The sequence below is a fragment of the Triticum aestivum genome, chromosome 1D, assembly GCF_018294505.1.
Source record: "Triticum aestivum cultivar Chinese Spring chromosome 1D, IWGSC CS RefSeq v2.1, whole genome shotgun sequence".
Taxonomy (NCBI): domain Eukaryota; kingdom Viridiplantae; phylum Streptophyta; class Magnoliopsida; order Poales; family Poaceae; genus Triticum; species Triticum aestivum.
The window spans coordinates 286,881,274-286,897,846 of NC_057796.1; the positions used below are offsets into that span (position 1 = coordinate 286,881,274).

At 47.1% G+C, this 16,573-nt stretch overlaps 3 protein-coding genes across 5 annotated transcripts; 2 read left to right on the plus strand and 1 right to left on the minus strand.

The window, feature by feature from the left end:
• Positions 1-7,430: 7,430 nt before the first annotated feature.
• LOC123181510 (ADP-ribosylation factor) lies at positions 7,431-10,110 on the plus strand. The gene is made up of 6 exons (XM_044593786.1): positions 7,431-7,748; positions 8,108-8,198; positions 8,323-8,438; positions 8,902-8,961; positions 9,059-9,124; positions 9,642-10,110. Exons 1-6 carry the CDS (start codon positions 7,692-7,694, stop codon positions 9,825-9,827), a joined length of 576 nt encoding a protein of 191 aa, XP_044449721.1. The 5' UTR covers positions 7,431-7,691; the 3' UTR covers positions 9,828-10,110.
• Positions 10,111-10,913: 803 nt separating this feature from the next.
• LOC123181513 (uncharacterized) lies at positions 10,914-11,694 on the plus strand. Its single transcript, XM_044593790.1, has one exon. The coding sequence runs from the start codon at positions 10,994-10,996 to the stop codon at positions 11,498-11,500; it is 507 nt and encodes a 168-aa protein (XP_044449725.1). The 5' UTR covers positions 10,914-10,993; the 3' UTR covers positions 11,501-11,694.
• Positions 11,695-13,443: 1,749 nt separating this feature from the next.
• On the minus strand, positions 13,444-15,329 carry LOC123181511 (uncharacterized). Of its 3 annotated transcripts, XM_044593789.1 has the most exons (3): positions 15,069-15,329; positions 14,071-14,977; positions 13,444-13,923 (listed from the first exon to the last, which is right to left on the minus strand). In XM_044593789.1, the coding sequence occupies exons 2-3, from the start codon at positions 14,965-14,967 to the stop codon at positions 13,618-13,620; spliced, it is 1,203 nt and encodes a 400-aa protein (XP_044449724.1). In that variant the 5' UTR covers positions 14,968-14,977; positions 15,069-15,329; the 3' UTR covers positions 13,444-13,617. The 3 variants fall into 3 exon arrangements, with proteins under 3 accessions (XP_044449724.1, XP_044449722.1, XP_044449723.1); XM_044593787.1 differs by having other exon boundaries at positions 13,444-14,977; XM_044593788.1 differs by having other exon boundaries at positions 13,444-14,988; positions 15,069-15,281.
• Positions 15,330-16,573: the final 1,244 nt, after the last annotated feature.

Genomic DNA, 16,573 nt, shown 5'->3' on the forward strand with positions numbered 1-16,573 from the left:
CCACACACTCCCCAAAACCTCCGCTCACACAGACACACACAACCCTCGAAACCATTGGTAGGTCGCCGCCATCGCCGGCACCTCCATCCTTAACCTCTGCATGTGTGTCGGGGAGCTCGAGGAGACAATGGCCAAAAAGAGGTTTATCGCGTCCTTTTCGCCCGACGCCTGCGAGGTGGCCGCCAAGGTGTCCCCGTCGTCCTCCATGGGCTCGATCCGCCGTCACCAGTCCCCCGACCCGCTTGCCGCCGCACCCCTACGCTGGTTCGAGGACTTCCCCTTCCTCCCTCGGACCCGGCAGCCAAGGAGGTCCTACCTCGGGGTCCGGCAGCGGCGGTGGGGGACGTGGGTCGCCAAGATTACAGATCAGGAGACCCACACCCGCCAGTGGCTCGGTAGCTTCCACACGGCCGAGCTCGCGGCCATGGAGTATGACCGATGGCAGGTCCGCTACCATGGCGCGGCGCCTAGGCTCAATTTCCCCTTCGGCACACGTCCGGTCGACCTCGTTCCGCCGGAGCTAGGGGTGTTGAGCTCGCCTATGGTGTGGGAGGACCACGAGGCGTGGGAGCGCCTCGAGGCCGAGGCCGCCGACGAGGCCTACATGCAAGAGCTCCGCCGGCAGCACCCGGAGTTCGTGGAGGCGGAGCGGGCGATCTTTGCCGGCGCGGAGGGCGGCGAGGTTATGGTGCTCTCCTCCGATGATGAGGTCGAAGGCGGCGCGGAGGACGGCGAGGTTATCATGTGCTCCTCCGATGACGAGGTCGAAGGAGGCGGCGCGGAGGGCGTCGAGGTGGGCCCCGAGGATGAGGAGATCGACGTCGACGAGTGGAGGAGTGACTTCCCCAACGACCCCGACGACGGTACCGGCCCGGACCCGGCTCACGACACACCGTACATGACGAGGAAGGATTGGCTCGACCTCCACTTCGACTGAAAGTAGTTTAGCTTAGTTTAAATTTATGTTTTATGTTCAGTTATGCAAAACTATCTATGTTTATGTTTGAATGCATGCTACTTTCGGTTGAACCTGCTTTGAACTTGATCAAATTGAAGTTTACAACCTTAAGTTTAGGGGATCGACTAGAAAAGGCCAAAAATTGCTGGAGTATATATATATATATATATATATATATATCCACTAAGGGTCTTAGTCCTTTAACTTTTTCAGGATCGGCTAGAGATGTCCTTATGACTTTTTTATTTCAGTTCTTCACAATGTGATGCTCTATATGTGCAACTATTTGCCATGCAGTTCAATTTCATCTATAACAGTTTCAACAATACCACTATGAATTACGATATTTGGTTGCTGTTAAGGATATTGCAGTTAACATGCCTTTTCGTTTTTTAACAATAACTAGTGTACTGTAGACCTGCACAATACCAGTTTGAATGACTATTTGCTTGTTTTTAAATGTTATGCCTGATGCAGTTAACACACCTTTTCCACTTCTTGTTTTGCTTAACTAGCGTGCTTAAGCCTGCACATTCAAGCTATCATTTGTAGATTATGTTGTCTACCATGGATATATTTGGTTAATGTTTAGCATGTTGTGCTTAACATGCCTTTATATGTACTCATGCAGGACAATATTGAGAACAGTGTTGTTTTCCATCGAGGTTAGTTTCATCACATTGCTTATATGTACTCACTATTCAGGATATCGGTAGCTGGTACCATATAGCCTGGGGCTGATAAGGGATTAATCGTCGAATCGGACATTTCACTAAATATATCTGTAACCCATTTATCAGTAGGTTAACTAGGGACATATTTAATATATCTGAGGCTACATAGCAACATGCATTGTACTGAATGACTAAATATGCAATCCCAGGCTACATAGCAACAAGGAAGAGTGTTAGCTTAATGTTCTGATGATGTCTAGATATACATGTAATAAAATCTTATATAATGGGATGGAGGGAGTGTTGTACTACATCATTTTTCAATTGTTGTTTAGCTTCTAATATTAACTTGGTGCTTTTAGGTACATATATCATTGCCAAAGATCCACACTTCGACCCTTTCTGTGTATGGGGCAATGAGATATTCATGAACCAACATAAAGTGAGGAAACTGATAAAGATTGTTATTAAAATGGGTCAAAAGATGTCAATCGAACTATTTGTTTACACTTTATGCAAGACAACAGTGAACTGCAGGATGGTAAGTAAGAACCCTGTAGCCTTCTTGTTACTGCCCATAATGAGTTGTGTTAGATGACAATGTCTGAATCTTTTTTATTTTGCAGTGGATCCTGAAGCAGTTTACTCAAGATTAGCTCTCAAACTACATGATTGATGGCCGACCATCACAAGGGGTTGGACTAGAGTCCTGCATGCCTTCTGCATCCAGGAGAGCACATTAGGGCCATTCCGCTTCACCTTCTTTAGCAACCGAAATGTTTGTCGCCTCTTTCTTTACCATCTGTAATAGTACAAGTATAGAACCCTGGTTCATCATTCTTTATTTGGTACTTATGTAATTCTTAAACATATGTACCTGTGAATCCAATAATGCATTGGTTGTTTGAAAGCTATAGCCTACTTTCAAGTTTAAATTAGGTATAATTAAATTAGGCCAAAATTATGGTGTGCAGGTCAATACGGCACACACGGTTGGTAAAACACAAACGTTTGCGATATACACCATAATCCAAGACGGTTCACAGAGAGGAAACGTGTGCAAGCATGCACACAGTTGTCGTTTGCAAAGCGTGTGTGATGTCAGACACTATCACATACGGTGCGGGGAAACTAAATGTGTGTGATTGTCTACCTATCGTACACGGTTTATAATCATGAACTGTTTGTGATGTGCCAGGCATCGTAAAACTCCCATGCCTGGAATCTGCCTGGAAAGCTCCCGTGCCTGGAATCTGCCTGGTTTTAGGTAAAACCACAAAACTCCGACTGTGATGGCAATGCGAGCACAAACGAGTATCAAGGATGAAGCATTTGGGATATTCGAGATATCGGAAACGGTTATATAGGGACAACTGTATGTATCAAGGCTCCCTATCCCTGACGGTTTCTGGGTCGTGTGGGAAAGAACCCCCCTATCGCCCACACTCACTTGGCTACGGTTCCAAATGTCATCGCGGAAAGGGGTTAAAACCGTTTGTATAGCACCGACATGTACCAGTGACCCTCCAAATTATTGGGACGCCTTCTAGCTAAAGTTGACTCTTCTCCAGTCCCTTTTTCATCAATCTTAACTTTACTAAACAAGGAATCAATAGAAGAAACACCCATCACATTAAGATCATCATTTTTCTCTTCTAACGAGATTGGTTTAGCGGTCATTTGATTTACTAGGGTAGCTTGTCCATCGGATATTTTTCCTAGCAAACTTTCGGCAAAAGCATACTTAGATTGGAGATTGCAAACTTCTCTACTAATATCATCAAGTTGTTTTGTTATAGCATCAAGCACAATGGAGTCCTCCTTAAGTTCTTCGGTAAAATAATTATTATGCTCAAATTGTGTAGTCATATATTCCTTAGTACTTTTCTCAATTTCAAGCAAAATATTGGGGTAAGGAACATCATAATATTTTCTTTGAGGCATCATGACTACGCAAACAAGAACGCACGCGAAAACAGATCCGACAAGAAAACGGCGAACGGAAAAGAGGGGCGAATAAAACGACAATTTTTTGTGAAGTGGGGGAGAGGAAAACGAGAGGCAAATGGCAGATAATGTAAATTGCGAGGAGATGAGATTTGTGATTAGGAACCAGGTATATGTTGAAGATCCTCCCCGACAACGGCACCAAAAATTTCCTTTTGATGTCTGTTAGGACTACGTCGGTATTTCCCCAAAGAGGAAGGGATGATGTAGCACAACAGTGGTAGGTATTTCCCTCATTAATGAAACCAAGGTTATCGAACTAGTAGGAGAACCAAGCAACACAACGTAAATAGCCCCTACACACAAATAACAAATCCTCACAACCCACGTGTTAAAGGGGTTGCCAATCCCTTTCGGGTAACGACGCCTCAAGATAGGCAAACGGATGTGAGATAAATTGTAGTAGATTAATAGATCGAACGCCAAATAAAATAAATAATAATAAAACGTAGCAAGGTATTTTTGTATTTTTGGTTTAATAGATCTGAAAATAAAAGCAAAGGAAAAATAGATCGCAAAAGCAAATAATATGAGAAAGAGACCCGGGGGCCGTAGGTTTCACTAGTGGCTTCTCTCGAGAAAAATAGCAAACGGTGGGTAAAAAAATTACTGTTGGGAATAGATAGAACTTCAAATAATCATGACGATATCCAGGCAATGATCATTATATAGGCATCACGTCCAAGATTAGTAGACTGACTCCTGCCTGCATCTACTACTATTACTCCACACATCGACCGCTATCCAGCATGCATCTAGTGTATTAAGTTCGTGGAGAAACGGAGTAATGCAATAAGAACGATGACATGATGTAGACAAGATCTATCTATGTAGAGATAGACCCCATCATTTTATCCTTAGTAGCAATGATACATACGTGTCGGTTCCCCTTCTGTCACTGGGATCAAGCACCGTAAGATCGAACCCACTACAAAGCACCTCTTCCCATTGCAAGATAAATAGATCAAGTTGGCCAAACAAAACCCAAATATCGGAGAAGAAATACGAGGCTATAAGCAATCATGCATATAAGAGATCAAAGAAACTCAAATAACTTTCATGGATATAAAAAGATAGATCTGATCATAAACTCAAAGTTCATCGGATCCCAACAAACACACCACAAAAAGAGTTACATCATATGGATCTCCAAGAGACCATTGTATTTAGAATCCAGCGAGAGAGAGGAAGCTATCTAGCTACTAACTACGGACCTGAAGGTCTACAAAGAACTACTCAAGCATCATCGGAGAGGCACCAATGGAAGCGGTGAACCCCTCCGTGATGGTGTCTAGATTGGATCTGGTGGTTCTGGACTCTACAGCGGCTGGAATTGATTTTCGTCGACTCCCCTAGGGTTTCTGGAATATTGGGGTATTTATAGAGCAAAGAGCCGGTACGGGGGCACCCGAGGTGGGCACAACCCACTAGGGTGCGCTTGGGCCTCCTGGCGCGCCCTGGTGGGTTGTGCTCTCCTCGGAGCACCCCCCCCCAAGGCGCTGCCTTGTCCCATTAGGTGTCTTCTGGTCCATAAAAATTCTCCGTCAAGTTTCGTTGCATTTGGACTCCGTTTGTTATTGATTTCCTGTGGTGTAAAATACATGCAGAAAACAGCAACTGGCACTTGGCACTATGTCATAGGTTAGTACCAAAAAATGATATAAAATGATTATAAAACAGCCAAGATTGATAATATACCAGCATGGAACAATCAAAAATTATAGATACATTGGAGACGTATCAACTAGCCCATGTCAATATGAGATCTTTGCAAAGTCTCCTCAAAGGGGATCACGTTCATGGGCTAACAAATGTGAGTTTTGCCAAAGACCGTGCTTGCAGCGCTTGTATCGAAGGAAAGCTTCATGAAACGGCTCACCGACCCACGACTATCATCTACTCGAAGAGGCCCTTGGAGCTCCTTCACATGGATCTCTTTGGTCCTCCATCTTTTGATAGTCATGGGGGGAGAAAGTATTGCTTGATGATTGTGGATGACTATTCAAGATACACTTGGGTATATTTCTTCAAGAGGAAGAGTGAGACCCAACAAACCGTCATTGACTTTGCTAATGAAGCTCAACGTCGACATGAAGCAAAGATTTTGATGATTAGAAGTGACAACGGCATCGAGTTCAAGAAATACACCTTAGATGAGTTTCTTAGTGATGAGGGGATCAAGCACCAATATGCCGCACCCTATACCCCTCAACAAAATGGTGTAGCGGAGAGGAAGAACCGGACGTTGATGGATGCGGCAAGGACTATGATGGCGGAATTCAAACCTCCGTACAACTTTTGGGCCGAAGCCATCAACACCGCATCATGCATCCAGTCGGCTCTATCTCCGCAAAGGCTTGAAAAAGACTCCATATGAGATACTTACCGGTAACAAGCCCAACCTCAAGTACTTCCGGGTGTTCGGTTGTAAGTGTTTCATTCTCAAGAAAGGTGTTCGTTTGTCTAAATTTGAACCTAGAGCTCAAGATGGCATCTTTGTTGGTTATGCTACAAACTCTCATGCTTACCGTTCCCAAAAAGTTTGGGGTCAAGCAAGCAAAGATAAATAGCACTTGCTTCACAAAGTGGCATTTAGGACAGAATAGGAAAAGGAATATTGGTGAATTATCTTTGAACATGGCAAGGAAGGGTTTTGCCATATTTGAGGAAGATACGACCCAAACAATTTATGAGAATTATTTGAGAATTTTATGAATGACAGAAATATACTCCCTCCGTCCCAAAATAAGTGTCTCAAGCTTAGTACAACTTTGTACTAGAGCTAGTACAAAGTTGAGACAGTTATTTTAGGACGGAGGGAGTAGGTTGCTTCACAACCTAGGGCAAATAGGACTATTCCTTTAATAGAAAAGGAGTATTCCCAATAAAAAGAATATTGGGATTGGTCCAAGATAAGGAATGACAGGGTCTTGGGATGATTTAGAGGATGACAAGCCACTATGGAACCTAGGAAGATATATTCTTCCCAAGTTTTCAAACCACAAAGCCACAAAAAAACAAATCAAAGCAATAATCCAAGGAAAAACAAAGGAAAAAGAAAAAGCCAAAATCCAGGGTGTCACATATGTCTGAAAAAACTAGTCTTTTCTTTTAGGTTGTTAAAGAAAATGATTTCTAGAATTGGTTATTAAAGAAAAAGGTGATCTAGACGTCTGATAGATTAGCGCGCAGAGGCCTCGCACATCAAGCCGCATGCCCATTTTGCGATCAGCACGATGAGACGACTGGTCACTTGCTAATTACCCGCGTCTTTGCGAGAAGAATTTGGGACAAGGTTTATGCGGCTCTGGGCACTAGGGATGGTGCACCGACGATGGAAGACTCGCTACCGGATTGGTGTTTGAGGACTGGGGCTCACGGTCGCCTCGGTAAAGCGGAGTGTGCTATCCACCTCATGTGCCTTTGGGAGCTTTGGAAGCATCGGAACGCGGTCGCTTTTTATGGGGAGACGACGAGCATGAGGGGTGTACTACGATGCACTGCGTTCGAAAGCGAGGTTTGGTTTTTAGCAAGGCTTGTAGGTGAGGAGCTAGGTACTTTCCTAGCGGCGGCATCTTTGTGGGTGAGTAGCGAGTGGTCCACTTTACTACACTAGAGTGCACGTGGAGTGGACTGAGATGTTGCCTCATGCAAACTTAACATATAATAGGCACATTCGTGCGCATTCCAGAGAAAAAACCCTCACCCAGCTGCAGAAAAAAAAACAGCTTAACCCGACCTAACCTAACTGCAACCCGCTCACATGGTCGTCGGGGCCCACGTAAAAGTAGACGGCCCAGATTATTCCTTGGGAATCCGCTACCACCCCCAACGCCAGTGAGCTCAGCATCTCCACCTCCTCGTCCTCCTCCCCCGTCGTCTCCGGCTCCGACTTCGACGAGAGGAAGGCAGGCAGGCAGGCAGGGGCGGGCCCGATCGATCCTTCCCCGAACCTCACACACGCCGCAGAAACTTCCAGAAGCCGGTCCGTTCCCATCCTCTTCGGCGGCCGACCAGCCGGCCAGATTCCCCTGATCCAGGGAGGGAGGGAGATGGGCCAGGCCTTTCGCAAGCTCTTCGATGCCTTCTTCGGCAACAAGGAGATGCGGGTGCGCCCTCTTTTCTCCTCTCTTCTCCTAATTAGTTTGTTGGGCGAATGGATCGGTCGACAGACTTTAAGAATGAATCAGAGCACATATCGATCCGCTCCTCCTTTGATTTACTATTAGTTTCATATGTTTCTGTCTGATTCGATTTTTTTTCATCCTGGATACATACAAGTGAGTTGCTAGCAGATTTTACATATCAACCATGTGATGTGATGGTGCTCGCTTTCTTACTAGCTGCTTCTCTGTCATGTTAGTTGCTATTTTCGTCAGAGATACTCAGAGAGTCAGAGGGCACGAAGATCCAAGTTAATTCGTTGTGCTCCTCGATTCTAATGGAATGGCCTGTTGCCTTATGCTAGGTGGTGATGCTTGGGTTGGATGCAGCCGGTAAAACCACCATACTCTACAAGCTACACATTGGCGAAGTACTCTCCACCGTCCCCACTATTGGTACAACATACCCGCCTGCCTATCTCTTAACTTATTAACTAATTTTGGGCTCATGCACTGTGCTTTCATCCGACTAAACATGAAGCCCTTGAACTACTTTGCTAATTAATCCGTTCGTGGGCAGGTTTCAATGTTGAGAAGGTTCAGTACAAGAATGTAGTGTTCACTGTGTGGGATGTGGGCGGCCAGGAGAAATTGAGGCCCTTGTGGAGGCACTACTTCAACAACACGGATGCTCTGGTCATTACTCATTCCATATGCTTGCTTGCTGTTTCGTTGTATTTTAAGCAACAATTCAACATATATGGGAACATACAGGACTACTAAAGCTATAAATTCCTTTCCTCCGGTTAGTTGTTTCATTCTTTACTTGCTTCTCTTTTGTGCCCATCTGATTTATGAACAAGTTCAGTAGCAGTCAGCAGGAAAGATGGTCAATTAGCTTATCTAGTATCTACTATGGATATTTGCATACGTTACTGCTCTTAGCTTCTGAGCCACCAAAAACAGACATGGTAGAATTGTTAGCCAAACAGGGTAAGTATCTGGATGTTACTACACATCTCCCTACCTAGCCCAGGACCTTCATCTTAGTGGACCATGCTAGACTCGCCTTGGATTTGTTGATGGGGCATAGTGATTTGTGATATGACACTGCTTTCTTGAGATGTAAGCTTTCTCTGTTGCTTTTGTTAACTTGCAGATCTATGTGGTCGATTCCCTGGACAGGGATAGAATTGGAAGAGCCAGGGCTGAATTTCAGGTTTATAGCATTTCTTATCGAGAACCTGTTCCTGTTTCTGTGGTAATATCTGTTGTGATATGTGCTCTAACTTACTGTAATCTATTATCTCTTGCAGGCCATAATCAATGACCCATTTATGCTCAACAGTGTATTATTGGTGTTTGCTAACAAGCAAGACATGGTATGCTTGTCATGGTTTCTTTTGGTATCACGTGCACTTGTTCAAGATGGTGTGGTTTGTGTAGAATACTAGTAGATTATAATTGGATCTGTCTAGGACACATCTAGATGTGACATAGTTATCTCACATCTAAGCTGATGTTCACTCTATTTTGTGGTCTATTTTTTTATCCTAGTTTTTTTTTGTTTCTTGTTGCTGCATTATATATTTGTGGGAGCTTAGATGCGACATCCTTAAAAAACATCTAGATGTGAATTAGATAAACTGATTATAATTCTCTGCCTTAAGACTCTTTGTTTTGGACTTGCTTCTTGCGTGCAAGAGTTTGCAGATTGTAGGGGATTTACATTGTTTGCATATATGGACATGCTGCATTTATGTAGGGCTGAAGTAGCCTTTTGTTGATATTTTCAGTTTCACTTGTGAAAAGGAAGAGTTTATTCTGCCTTAGGAAACAGGTTTATTTTCACTCCTTGTATGCTTAATCATGTAGTGTCTTTGTGTCTTGTGGATGCAGAGGGGAGCAATGACCCCGATGGAAGTATGCGAGGGTCTTGGTCTGTATGACCTGAACAACCGCATCTGGCACATCCAAGGCACATGTGCTCTTAAAGGCGATGGCCTGTACGAAGGCTTGGACTGGCTAGCGACGACTCTGGATGAAATGCGAGCTACAGGGCGGTTAGCTTCGACATCGGCGTAACGAGTAACAGGGATGGATCGTCTGTGTTTCTTGGCACCTCATTTTTTTCTTTTTGTGTCTGCCCTGTGGCCGCCTTTTGATGTGGTCAACAGATTTGTTGTAGTATGAATGATTCGCAAGAGGAGATGCGTTTCTGAAGAGGGGGTGCTCCTCCTAGTTAGAAGCGCATATCTATTCTGTTCTACTCTAGGACTGTGGAATGTAAATACTGATGTTTTCTACTGATGGCATGACACGCTCAATATTTGTGGTTTAGTCTGAAGAAATCACAGTATTTACTCTACTTTGTTGGTTTGTTGGGAATGACTAGCTAGAATGCCAAGGCTAAAGATGGAAAATTATGTGATGCTTTTCCTGGATTGGTGGTGTTGTGGACATGGTGGTGTTAGCTGCTTCAGATCCATGTCGAAGAAGCTGAAGCAAAGGGTCTGTGCTGCAGGTATGAAAATTGTGAATGGATATTTCTCGGACCCCTACTAGTCTGTAGTTGGGTAATGTTGTTGTTGGAGTCAGCAGAAACAAAGAGATGTATTTAGAAAAGTTGCGGAGAATATCTGAAGAAATCAAGCCCTTAAAAGAACCAAGATTATTTTCTTATCAGAAAGATAGGAAGAGAGTGCAATACTGTAGCTCATCATCTAGCTTTGCTAACTAGAAATCAGGGTGTAAATGATGTCCGGTTCAGACTTAGTGCCTGAACCTATGCGCGAGCTTTTGTATCTGACAATGTAAAATTCCCTTAAAAGGGTAATGTTAACTAGCGAACGTCGTTAAGAAAGAACTCCCAGCGATCGCAGCCATTTGATCGAGATCAAATGATGGTAAAAAAAAATAATGCGTTCACACCGTGAAATTGTCATGTTAGTCTCAAGAAATTGTCACCCTCCTACAACTAAAATTGCCGCAAAAATTGTTCGCAATTGCCATTCTCCCCAGTGATGCGCAGAAACAAAATATCTACACGAATCTCAACATAAGATCAATGACATAGGACTTAGATGTGCAATACTTATAGCACATCTAGATGTGCTTTAGCAAAACTGATAAAATATTTGTAAACTCCGTGTTACACCCCCCATAGCCGAGCCCGAGCGAGGGAGGATAAGGTAAAGGAGGCAGGCAAAGCGAGACCAGAGCGTAGCAGTCAGCGTGTGAGAGAGAGAGAGATGGCAGCAGGAACGGCTTGGGCGGGGTGCCATCTCGCCCGCCTCCCCCACATTCCCATCTCGGTCAGCATCCCCGTGGCCGGCGCTGGCGCTAGCAGCAGGAGGAGGCGGCCCGGGTTAGCGGCGGCGGCGGGGGCAGCAGCAGCAGCAGCGACAGACGGGCGGGTGCTGGGCCGGCGCCCCGTGGAGGACGTGTACAAGGTGCGCGTGGTGCGCGGCGCGGCGGCGCAGGAGCGGGTGGAGGCGCTGCGGGCGATGGAGACGTGGTCGACGTGGCGCACGGGCGGCCGCTGCCGCCTGGCCTGGGACTGGCAGGTGGACCAGCTCGTGTACATCGTCGCCGGCGAGGTCCGCGTGCTCCCCGCGGGTGCCACCACCGGCGAGGAGTACATGCACTTCGTCGCCGGCGACCTGGTCCGGTACCCCAAGTGGCTGGAGGCGGACCTCCACTTCGACGGGCCCTACGAGGAGCGCTACCGCTTCCTCGCCTACGGCGACGACAACTGAACCGCTCCTCCTGGACGAATCCTGCCTGTATCGTCAGTAGCCTAGCTAGCTCCTTAGTCCTACTAGTTCACTGAAGCTTTCGTTCGAGTTCCTGCCTGGATGATTTCCTTTTGTTTACCATATACTCCTAGCCTGGGACAACAAGGAGTACGTATTTCCTAGTCGTTTGAGTTCATTGTCGTGGTGATGCAAAAGAGCGTGTCCATTTGATGATTCGATTGGGCATTGCTGGTAGCCCTCCTTCCACCGCCGGCCTTGTCCAGGACTAGTATGTTCGATCGGCTTTGGGACGCGGTCTACAGCACTAGTAGGAATGCAGGTGAGGATTACAACTTCTCTTGGCGCTGGAGCCGCCCAACTGGTTCTTACAGAGTATCTCTGCCTACAAGCTGTTGTGCCAAGGACAGATTAGATTTTTAGAGAAAATGCATCGGCCGAGCCTGAGATAGGGCTTGAGCCTAGCTCGGCTTTGAACTAACAAAGCAATCAACCGGCCAGGATTTCAAGCATACACCTAGAGGCAGCGAGAAATAAAACACAGAGCGGAAATATACAAAGGCGCTGGAAAGCAGCAATGAAGCATGAAGTCGTCGACGCCGAGGTCCTCCTCCGTGAACAAAGCGCCGAGAACAATAACACGCTGGCTCAAGAGGAGAAAGGCAGACCCGCACCATAGGGGAATGCCATCACCAAGCTACTACAGACCCCGGCACGGCACATCCAACAACATCCATTTTCGAAGGAGGCCACAACCTCCTCGCCTAGATCGAAGGTGCCGTACCGTCACGAGATGGTAAAGTTCCCCAAGAACAATGGTGGATGCCGCCGGAAAATGGCCACATACAGTGGGTCAGCACACCCCCAAGACGAGCCACCGACGCTTCTCCTCAATCAGAACACCACTGCTCCTCACGTCCAGCAACCAGAGGAGGAAAAGCAGCAGCTAGGACAGAGGGCACCACCGACACCACCACCCGCACCCCAACAGCGCCCACCTCCCAAAACGACGCCTTCAAGAAGGATACGACGCCGAGGGCGCCGGTGCCACCTCCGCCCAATAAAGTTATGGCTTTCACCCGGAAGAACAGGGGGAAGGGGGGAGTGGGGAGTGGGGGGATTAGACCTGTCAGACGTCTCCAAGGAGGAACACGGCGCCCTCGGGCATCGGCCGGCCAGGGATTTCGCCCGGACAGATTAGATTCAGTACTGCTAATTGCATCTGGAGGAATGGTATTCATTGCTTGATGCAGGGGTCGTGGCTATCCCCTTTTCCAACACTTGCAAGATTTTCGCTTGGCATTCAGTATAGGATCTGGATCACAGAGTCCGGCATAGCCTTCAAGATGACATGGCTTCCTGCTATCTCTGTCTGCAAGATCTCAACAGGTATGTCTTCAGAACAGAACTTCTTCCCCGCTCCAAGCCCTGTTGACAGTCTAGAACCCCAGTGGCTGCACGCTAGAATCCTGATTCCCAAGTGCAGCAAGAGGGGGTTTGACACTCTTTTTATCTTTAATCGCCAGGAGCGTATGGAAACGGCACAGTGCCCAATTTTCAGAAATCTGGCGCTCCAGGCGAAGGAGCCTGAATTGGCCAATCTCATTTTTGAATTTCAGCTCTGGAAGTTTGCCAAAGAGATGGATATTGATAGTTTAGACAGTAGTTGCCTTTGAATGTGTTTTGTTGGAGCTAGAGTCTGTTTGCTCTATCCTAAGTTCCCAACTAGGCCGAGTTCTTGTAAGTTTTTTGCCATCTTGCTATATAGTCCTACTCTTCTTCCAGAGACATGTCCTGGTCATACTACTTCCTAATTCTACCCAACAAGCAGGAATCAAACTAACATTTACATAGGATCAACAACATGGCCACCTTCTGCCAAGTACTTCCAATCAAATTATCTATAGCATCAATAGAATCATACCATGAAGTGATATAGCAAGCAATGGCAAAGACATGTAATGTTAATTGCATCAACAAGAAGAAACATTCACCCCAATAGTCAAATATATGCTTATCAAGGTGCCCAGATGGGGCGACTACAAAAGTAACAGAACAGAGAATCAGAAGAAAGAATAATTCAAGGCTGGATTTATTTGGTTGCCACTTTCAGGCCATGATCAATTGTAATTTGCTCCTTGCCTCCTGCTATTATGCGTTCCTCTTCCACCACCGGAATTCGAATTACGGTTGCTTCTTCCTCGTCTCTCGGTCGATCCACCATTAGGCCGAGAGGAACCACCTGTATTAGTACTATGATGAGGACCAGCAGCGGTGTCACGGTAAGATGCACCGCTGCTGTCCTCGATCCTCAAGCTACTGCCCAACACCATGCCAACGATGTGATCGTTGAAATGATCTGCAGATGTTGTTCCTCTTGCTCTCCCGCGCTGACGCCGACCACCACGGTAACCAAAATCTGGCTCCTGATGGGTTGTGTTGTCAAAGAATGTATCCATAATGTCATCAGAAAAAACACTATGATGACCATGTCGCCGGGAAGAGCCAATCACGGCTTCAGCGGCGTCAGCAGATCTAAACATTGGGAGTCGCATTAAATCAAGGCCATATACCTCATCAAAGTTGCGGTGGAGGTAGGGATCAGTGTAGTCATCATAATCTTGTTCGATGTCATCATCGGGTATGATCATCATACCACCTCTCAGCGAGTTAACTCCAAAGCGAAGACTAATCTCCTCGAGAAAGGGGTCGTCGTCTTCATCATCTTCGTCCATCATCATATTCAAGTTGGAAGCAGCAAACTGCTGCAGCTGCTGCTGTCTGGAGCTTTCAACTCTGGCCCCAGTGGGCCTCGGCGGTGCGGCGTGAACAGACGCTGCAGAGCCGCCACGTCCATAGATGGGTATAATGGCATCGTCAGCGACCTGGCCCTTGCAGACAGGGCACTCGCGGTGGTTGGAGTGGACATGGAGCCACTGGTAGAGGCAGTCCCAGCAGAAGAGATGGCCGCACTTGGTGACGACGGGGTCGTCCGCCATGTCGAAGCAGACGTTGCACTCGAAATTGGCAGCATTGCGCCTGGCCTTGTCGTCGGGTTCGTTGGCATTGGGTGTGGAGGTAGGAGACGGCTTGTGGTCTGTGAAGGTGGGGCGAGGCTGTGGTGGACGATTTGGCCGCAGGCGCCGGGTGGAAGTGGAGGAGCCTCCCTGCCCTTGGTGTCGGTCCAGCTCCCCCGCCGGTGGGTGGCGCGGGTGCTGCGAGGAGTGGTCATTGTGGTTGACAGGACGGTAGCGATGCTGCTGCTGCTGATGGTGCTGTTGTTGGTGGTGATGCTGTTGCTGTTGCTGCTGCTGCGGCGGCGGCTGAGGCTGCGGCTGCGGCTGCGGTGGCGTTCTCTCTCTCCACATGGTGTTGTTGTTGGCGTTGCCGCCGCCGCGGTTTGCGAAGCCGCCGCCGCCGCCTCCTCCTCCTCGCCCTCGGCTGCCGCCGGAATCGGTCCAGCCGGCCATGAGGATTGGTCTGGAATAGCCCTAGAAGATTAAGATCTGAGAAACGAATCGAACAAGGGTTTGGAACAACTCGCGGAAAGGGGATCGGGAGCGACGCGAACCTGCGGGTCGCCGGAAGCACGTATCAATCAATAGATCGAATCCACGGAGAAGCAGCGGGCGGAACGAGAACCTTCGCCACCGCTTCCTCCTCCTAATAATCCTGGGGCCGGCTGCTCCGGCACCGCCTCCGCCTCCGTCTCCCACAGGGAAGAGGTGTAGAGATGTCTGCGCATTGGATTGAAATTCGATTTGATTTGGTTCCGTTTCCTTCTCCAGAAAGCGATTCCGACAGCAACACCGCACGACAAGCCTTGGGCTTCGTTGGGCTTTTCTATCTCGTTTTCGGTTGAATTTTGGCACAAGCCCAGACCCAGAGTGCTTCGTTGTTTTGCTTTGAGTTAATTACACAAAACCACAACTTCAGGGTAACTTATAACACTTTACCACAACTTTTGAGTTTAAAAAAAACACAACTTCAGGTCAACTTATAACACTTTACCATAACTTTTAAGTTTTTTAACACAAAACCATAACTTATGAACTAATTCTCAACACTGAGCCCAAGTCTATCAGTCAACTTCTTTTAATAGAAAATTTGATTGATTGGGCCCACATGTTAGGACCTAAGCAGGAAAAAGGTGGTATGTGCGCATCTCCGATGTGGCCTACCATTTCCTCCTCTTGCCATCCTGTACCGGCGCTATGAACTCCACCGACGCATTTGAGCAGGGAGCTGGGTGTTGTTGGGGTGGTCAAAATTCTGCCACAGGATGATCACTCCGAGCGTCCTCGATGGCGAGGTTCCTAGTGTCGCAAAGTCGCGCCCGCATGTCACTGTCGTTGGCGGTGGAGTTCCAAATGATCTCGACGTCGTAATCAGTGAGGACGAGCACGTTGCAATGGTCGTTAAGCATGAGGTGGCAGCCATAATTGTGCACAACGTGGCGGCACGGATGTGCTGGCGGCGCCCGTCCGGACTATGGCATGGTCGGGCGGAGCGCGCGAACTAGACAGATAGGCTCAGGGGAGGACGAGCGCGTGTCTACGGTGGTGGAGCATAAGGGAGGAGCCTTGTCTATGCACAACGTGGTATAGTGCATGTGCTAGCTGCGGTTGTCCAGACGACAACATGGTTGGGCGGAGTGCACCAGACAGTGGATTTTTTTCCCTTTCCGGGGTAGATGGCGTAAAAGATGCAGGTGAACGCGTCACTGATAACCCACGAGTATAGGGGATCAATTGTAGCCTCTTTCGATAAGTAAGAGTGTCGAACCCAACGAGGAGCTAAAGGTAGAACAAATATTCCCTCAAGTTCTATCGACCACCGATACAACTCTACGCACGCTTGACGTTCGCTTTACCTAGAACAAGTATGAAACTAGAAGTACTTTGTAGGTGTTTTTGGATAGGTTTGCAAGAATATAAAGAGCACGTAAATAAAGACTAGGGGCTGTTTAGATAAAGACAAGACTAAATTAGTTTTAGTAAAGAGCTTCTTGTCACGAGAAAGTTATTTGTCCCTAGGCAATCGATAACTAGACCGGTAATCATTATTGCAATTTTA